General features: G+C 40.5%; 1 protein-coding gene across 1 annotated transcript; it reads right to left on the bottom strand.

The window, feature by feature from the left end:
• Window positions 1–223: 223 nt before the first annotated feature.
• Window positions 224–4,773, bottom strand: hmgb1a (high mobility group box 1a). Its single transcript, XM_071911820.2, has 5 exons — window positions 4,683–4,773; window positions 2,000–2,160; window positions 1,481–1,626; window positions 1,118–1,292; window positions 224–903 (listed from the first exon to the last, which is right to left on the bottom strand). Exons 2-5 carry the CDS (start codon window positions 2,144–2,146, stop codon window positions 748–750), a joined length of 624 nt encoding a protein of 207 aa, XP_071767921.1. The 5' UTR covers window positions 2,147–2,160; window positions 4,683–4,773; the 3' UTR covers window positions 224–747.
• Window positions 4,774–8,053: the final 3,280 nt, after the last annotated feature.

Genomic DNA, 8,053 nt, shown 5'->3' on the forward strand with positions numbered 1-8,053 from the left:
AAATGGAATAAATGTGTATTAGTGTGTACATCACTTCCCAATTGCATTAGTGACAACGTGGCCTGCCTTTGAACACGACATGCTGTTGGTCTTGATTCAGAGGAATTTTGTTCTTATTAATGTTCACTGTGAACAAATTGATCTGATCCAACCAAAAACTTGGGATCCATTTCATCTTCAACAATCCATTTGAGGTTTTTCCTTACACACAATACAAAACGGATATATTAAAAAAATGTTTATTGACATCAGAAGCAATTTAAATTTCAACAATAAACAAGGCAATTTTTCTTATTTTTGCAATTACAGTGGTACTCAAAGAACAGTAAAACAACTGTGATACGTCAATTTTGATAACATGTCATTTAAAATAAAAACACACAGGAAAGGAAAGAAAAAAACACTCAGATCCAACTCAGGAAGGTTTTATGTGCTGTGCACCTCTAGCTAGGGTAAATACTGTAAGCCCACCCCTTTACACTGTACCAGGCGGGATAGTGGTCTAGGATCTACCACTGGAAAAATAAGACTGGCAGAAAGATACAGACACGATACTTTTGTAGTGTTAACTATACAAAAAGGAGAAAAAAACTGTACAGCATAAAAACAACTGATATACACAGCCTTAATTTTTTTTTTACTTTTTTTTCCCGGATACTAACTTATTTTCTTTCAGTAAGTGAAGTGTGTACAGGGGGGTTAAATGCTTTATAAACAAGAAAATGAGCACTGTATGTCACTCGCCATCTACTCGTCATCATCATCATCATCGTCATCCTCCTCGTCGTCATCTTCATCGTCGTCGTCATCATCATCGTCGTCCTTCTTCTCCACCACCTTGGGCGGGGCTTTTGCAGGTGCTCCGGCACCCACCTTACCCTTAGCGCGATATGCTGCGATGTCCTGTGATGAAGGAATTAAAGAAATTAAGTAGAAATTAGATAATTAGAAAACACTGTCCACATTAACATTTCCAACAACAAGTCTATCTAAACAACAGAAAGCAACACAACTTGAACTATTCTACATTCCCTTGCAGCATTCTTAGAGTTGCGTCAATACAACAAGTACCGGTTGAGCGTCTTCAAGGTAAGAGAACAGGTCAAGGTTTCTTTACCTTCTCATATTTCTCTTTCAGTTTAGCGGCCTTCTTCTCAAAGGGCTGCTTGTCCTCTGCCGCGGTGCTGTTCCACATCTCGCCCAGCTTCTTGGCAACATCTCCGATGGACAAGCCAGGGCTCTCACCTTTGACCTTGGGGCGGAACTCTGCGCAGAAAATGAAGAAGGCAGATCTGGAAAAAAAGAAGAGGGTGGGAAAAAAAGAATGAGCTTGTCATTTATGCAACGTGACATGTTTCATTTTGTGTCTTCGCGACATGACTCAGCTGCTTATGATTCAGATGTATTTTGTCCTGTAGACAGCCTCTCGCATTAGAGACAGGACTCTATCAAATGTTGAGTGTTGACAGGCAGTACTCACGGAGGTCTCTTGGGGGCATTGGGGTCCTTGAACCTCTTCTTTTTGTCTCCCTTGGGTGGAATATAGTTCTTCATCTCCCTCTCATAGCGAGCCTTGTCCTGCTTGGCCAGGTCCTCAAACTTGCCCTTCTCTTTGGCAGACATAGTCTGAAAACAGACAGAGGAACAAACTGGCAATTTGTACATTTGGTGGCAACACTGTTTGTTTCTTCCTGATGGAGGCGTTTGTTTTGAGTTTTTCCTTATTCCCATTGAGGGTCTGTGGTTGGGGGGTTTGATTTTCATTTATGCATTTCATAATATGGGAGTTTGAGACTGTAACTGGGCTATACAGATAAACTTGACTAATACCATGTATCTGAGTCATCTTGATTTACGCCAACTAGTGGTAAGTTTAGTTAACAATAATGTTACACAATGACATTGTCCAATTCCAATTCTTGAGGAACAAAATGATTATTCTGAATGTAAGAGAAACTAAAAGTTAACAGGATCTCCATGTCGATCCTTTTTTTCCTACCTTCCACCGCTCGGAGCACTTCTTGGAAAACTCCGCAAAGTTAACCGAAGCATCAGGGTGTTTCTTCTTGTGCTCCTCCCGACAGGTCTGCACAAAATAGGCATAAGAGGACATCTTCCCCCTCGGCTTGGTTGGATCTTTCCCCATCTTGATGGCAGTATCTAAAAACAAACATCGTTATTTCAATTAAGGGTTAGTTGATTAATTACATTAGCATTCTACATTATCATAATTACTGTACTGTTAGGTCTTCTTTGGGACTGGAGAGTAGGTGGATAACTGGCTGTGTGTGTGTGTGTGGGGCTAATGTACACTTAGGCTAAATGAAATGCATAAAGAAATCCATTTAAAAAAACAAATTCTGAAAAAAAAAAAGTTGTCAAACTTGCCCATGTACAGTAAATAAAATAAAAAAAGGTGGGTCAGCTATGTATTTTCAGAAATTATTTCCTTAAAAGACCATATTCCTGTATATCTGAAATAATTTTCAATACTTACCACTATGTGTACTACAAATTTAAGTTAATTTTATTTCTATTTATGTCAGCCTACAAGGGTGGGCAGATTTACTTTACTGTACTTTAACTACATCTCTGCCCATGTAACATGCCCTTATTATTCTATAGTGAGCACGTCATGTATTTCTCTCTATTGACTACCAATGGATTATAGCACTACTTATGTGATCCGCCCTCCCTGCTGTCAAACTACACTAAGTCAGGATCTGTAAATGCAGCCCACTAGAATAAACACGCCCGGTTCTGGTAGGGAATGATACGATGAAAATGACTTTATTTATTTATACTCATCGACACAATGCGTCTTGTGGCCTTTACATAAAACTCAGTAGTCCGTTGTCAATCCCTATTATAACGGTTTAAATAGGCTAAACCCATCGCTACGGATTTAATAAGGAAGTCATAATTACATATGTAATCTATTTTCCTTATAGCCACACGATCCGGTCCGCATCGCTTTCAAAAGAAACTGTGAAAGTTTCTAAAGTTCAAGTGCAGAGCATAAACCTTAGCCCTCTGTGGGACTACAACGGCGGACTTGGTAAAAAATGACTTGTCTTTGCAAAAATCCCCCGAAACCTGAACTGCAACAAATAACAGGCCTATCACGAATTCCCCATTACTGTTCATGTTTTCGTAAACGACTAGATTACACACAAAAAAAGACACACGTCAGTCATAAATGTGTTTATTTGGGAAAAAACACTTAAAACTGCCATTTGGTGTAATCAAACCTTCATATATCATTAATACTTTCTTTTCTTTCATTTCAGAAACAATTCTACATGATTTGCAAAAATCATCAAAATTGCGAAAATTTTCTATACATTTTCCTATTAACGTTAAATGCTACTGTAACTCCAAGTAGTCTGTCGACCGAAGTAGTAGTAATGGCGCATAGGCTCTCGTTGAGGAAAAGGAGGTCAACAACGACGGCAATATTTCTTCTTCCATTTTGTGAGAAAGCCTTCTTCATGAAAGAAAGTCCCCCTCAAATGTCTCCTCCCGCCTCCCAGTTCGCTTTGTAACACGACAAATATATCTAGAAAGCCGGCGATCTTGACAAAATATTCCCCCCGATTGATTCCTATTGCACTAGCCGCCTTGTATAGTAATACATTGGGTCTGTACTGTGTCTATGAGCGGGGTGTACTACTGACTTGGTTCCTATGAGCTCCTAATGGCCGCTTGTCTTCATCCACTAACATGGAGAATATGGCTCCTTCTCTTTGTGTCAACGCACAGCCATTGCACTGCATGCAATAGAGGGCAGAGCGACCGCGGCGACCACCTCATTTCAAACCGCGATTTAAACACTTTAAAATCATCGGAAAAATACCACGAAGGTGTCGTTGGAATCACGAAAGATTGAATTTTCTTTCGCCGTCATTACATTTTATAGTTGCGCGTTTGTTTCTCAAGAAAACATGGTTAGAAAAAGTTGAACTGAACTGCGCCTCTATGACTGGCTCCCCTATTTGCCTCGCTGCCTTGTTTCCTATGCGAATACAGTCAGCCATTACAGTAAAGCGCAGATCCTGAGGTAATTTTTTCACCATTTTATGAGGCGGTTTGTGAGAAATAAATACATGCCTGTACGTATTTTGAGACGGTGTTTCTTTTTCTGTGGTTTTCTATAAATTTTATATTTGTATCCAAATTCCCATGCTTCCCAGCCTTCACATGACATGCATTCAGCCTCGCAATGCACTGCAATGCCAATGGCTAGCTAACAGTCTTCTACCATTGTCGCTAACCGTGTTGAGCGCTGTACCCAGTTGTCCGCTAGACATTCCTTAATTTTTACACGATTTCTACCGTGTGATTCGTCGTAATTTTGTAAAAATGACATGGTTGTAATATACAAAATTATTCATATTTAACGAATTCAATGGTTTTCGTCGAGTTTAGTCGGAGTTAATATTTTTTCTTCTTTTTACAAAGCGTCTGGTCCACACTCCCAGGCAGAGTAATGTAACGTTACCTGGTTAGCGTTAGCTAATTTTTTTGTTGTTTTTTTTTGACGTTTTTACACGATGAATTTTTTGGAAACTGAAAAGGGTTTCACATTCGACCATAGCCGACATGTAGCCAAGATATTTATGAATGTTATCGTCATTTTCATCCTTACCGACACTTAAAATTTTCATGTGTGTGATACTTACCTAGGGTCTATCGCTGGATCTCAATGCTCTGCAATGGCTGTATGAGGGAACACTAGCGATACGCAGTGTCTTCAGTCCTCGACTCTCTAACATTACTCTCGGCGGGGCTCGCACGCTATTGGCTGGCGCACCGTCTAACGCCCCTCTGATTGGACAGCGGCTTTTCATTGTCCTAATATAAGACGATGTTCCATTGGTTGTCTTTTGTGAAACGTCACCGAACTTTTAGGAGGCGCGTGGATACAAAAATATTTCTGTCCGAGCACGCTGGAGCTAGTAGTAGTGTAGTGTGTTTGCCATAGTATTGAATTCACTATGTTGAGCACAGTGTACAGTAGGCAAGTTAAATGAATGAGACATCGCGGAGCGCGTGTAGTCAGTGAACAAGACAGTTGTAAAATGTGACGCTATTGTGTTGGTAGGCGATTCAGCACTTCACCAATCAGCACTATTGTCCATTCGCCCCAATCGACGTTAACTTTATTTGCAAATTATGCATTTGAAAATACATGATGACAACGTCGCGTTTTCAAATGTAAAAACATAAGCAGTGGTTGCTGAGTCCCATTTTAGGGTGGATATGACATTTTAAAGGATTTGGCAATCAGTTAGATTCAAAACATATTAGTAGCCTATATTAGTCAAGGGTGTGTGTTTTTCTTTTTTTATCAGCGTATGCCTTGTTTTTCCATTTCGTAGCCGAGTAATAAGAAAAACACATTACATTGACAAGCCAACAGTGTGATTTTTTCCTACAAGTAGACCTCTTAATAAGTTTTAGCATGCACTCATTCAGCACTGTGGCTCTGTGGGCTTTATGCTTGTCTTGTCTCAGCCTATCCAGACAAATACTGCAGACCTAGGTTCAGATCTTGCTAAATGCATTTTATAAACTACACGTATGCCTCAATAGCGATCATTAATCTTTTTATCAACACAGCAACAGTTTTTTTTCTCATTTAGTGTAGGCTGCTGTGATTATGGCGGTCATTAGAGAGATGATAATGATGATGGAGCGCTCATCCCCAATTAAAACGCACAGGCTGACAGAGATCCATAGGCTACTGTTGACAATTCAATGGATAAAGCAACCTTCAATTAGATGTGAGGAATTTGACAATAACGTACAGAGAAGGATTAAGGCACAGTAGCACGGTACAATCTGTATAGCTGCGTGTTGCAGCGCTAATGCTTTCCATCCCTAATTGGCCAATTGGAGGGACCATATGCAAAAAAACGTATATGATCGACTTACACCAGAAGCTTTTCGCTCTGTAGTTAGACACATTATCATGTGCAATTAAAAGGCAAGGGGGCTACATTTTAAAGAAAGAAAGAAAAACGGACCATAATGGGGAATCTATACGAATCCATACAACCTATTGTCAGTAGCCTTTATATAAACAGATAAGGGAGACCCGTGGGGATGTTCATGAATAGGCTATGGATTTTTTTTGGGATGTTAGAAGTTGTATTTAAGGTCTAGTTTCATCAGTTGTTGCCTTTTATCCTCTCTAATTGCGTTGAATCTAGATTATTTTACACTGATTGTCATACAGAATAGCAAACATAGCACATAAAAACTTTAACTGTGTTTCATATTTTCCCCTCCTGATTGACACAGGTTTAACACTCAATAAACTCACCTTTTGATGTTTTCGTCTAAAATATTGCATTCCAGTACAACTCATTTCACAGTGTTAAGTTGTCGAAACACAAACTTGCAGTGAACGGTAGCCTATACGCAGCCTACTCAAATTTTCGGGTCTTCTATAGGTTTAACTCAAGAGCAGCTCCACGGGTACAGGCAGCCTACTTGTGTGTTCTATAAATGAGCCCCAGTGACCATAAGAGTGAACTGCTATATGTTCAACATCCAGTAATTATAGAGGCAGGTGCATGTAGGCCCACCATGCTCTACATCCATGGCCGGATAACTGAATGAAGTTTGACAATCATACTTACTTATATCATCACTGAATGATATCGCTTAATTTTTATAGAATTATATAGAAATTAAGGCAAGATGGCCCACACAAAAATTACTTGCTTATTTTTTATTTATTTTTTTCAAAAGGTGTGTGTGTGTGTGTCGAAGTGGGGGGTGGAGGGGTGGGGGGCGGTAATGAACATGTCATCATGGTGAAATTAAGAAAAGGCTAATTTCAAGGTTTGCTAATGCAGGTATTAAAATGCATATATTGGAAATTGTTGTGTTTCGATTACGTCCCCGAGACATGCATAATCATATATTTCCTGAAGGAATAGTTAGTATGTGTGCTCCTGTGTTGCAGCTAATATAGAAACAAAGAAAAATGGCTGACACAGAGTTTATCCCTATCCCTGAATTAAGACTGGGAAGGCTAAACTGATTCCAAATGCCAATCACAACCCAGACTCAAGCCACATGTCTGCCTGTGATGCTGTCTCTGTCTCATTTTGCATCAGGAGATGCAATGGCAGAAAGCTATCCTGCACATGAGGCTAGAAGGCGACCAGTTTATGCATTCTAATGAGCGCTCCCTGGGAAAAATATGCAAATTCATTTTGTCATCAAGAGGAAAATAGAGGACAGGAGAGCAGCAGATACAGGAGGGGCTTAAGGGAGGAGGGCGCATGCAGGAGGAGGGATTGGGTGGTGTAAAAGGCAGACATAGGAAGAAGTGTGCGTGTGTGTGTGTGTGTGTGTGTGTGCGGGGGGGGGGGGGGGGGGGGGGGGGGGGGGGTACAATAGCAGGAGAGGCAAGCAGGAGGAGGGAGAGCCGGGCTGTTGTAGAGAGGGGGACATGTGTGGGCGTTCTTCACCCCCCCCCCCCCCACCCCCCCACCCCATCACCACCACCAAACAACTCCACCCTTTTTACTTCTTTCAAAGGCAAAAATAATAATAATAGTCAGTCAGGCTTTATTTACAATGCACGAACTATGAGCATAGACTGGAAGGAGAGGCTTGCATTTAATGTCTAAAAAGTCTAGCTGTGTTTCTTTTTGCTTACTGTCGCAACGGTAAGTAGATTTTGCACTTTGTTTTAATATATTTTAATCTGATTTCCCGTTCTAAATAATGGCACGCCATGTTTATGCTTAATTTTTATTTTTTACATTGGGCCTTATTAAAGGCCTAAGTGTTTTGATCTGATTAAATGCGAGTTTTCCCAATAATACCGGCCACGTTCATAATGTATTACCTCTGGCTTCCTGGGCAATACCATAGCCTACTAACATGAACAATAAGTTGCAGAAATGCTGCTGCAGTTTACTTGAGTTACCAAGTGGAGGCAGTAGCCTGCGGAACACATGTTTTCCGACAAAGGGGGAAGAAAAAGGCTGCTGCACAACCGCCGGCGAGCGGAAAAAGAACGTTTGTGACA

This window comes from Centroberyx gerrardi, chromosome 11 (genome assembly GCF_048128805.1).
Source record: "Centroberyx gerrardi isolate f3 chromosome 11, fCenGer3.hap1.cur.20231027, whole genome shotgun sequence".
Classification (NCBI taxonomy): domain Eukaryota; kingdom Metazoa; phylum Chordata; class Actinopteri; order Beryciformes; family Berycidae; genus Centroberyx; species Centroberyx gerrardi.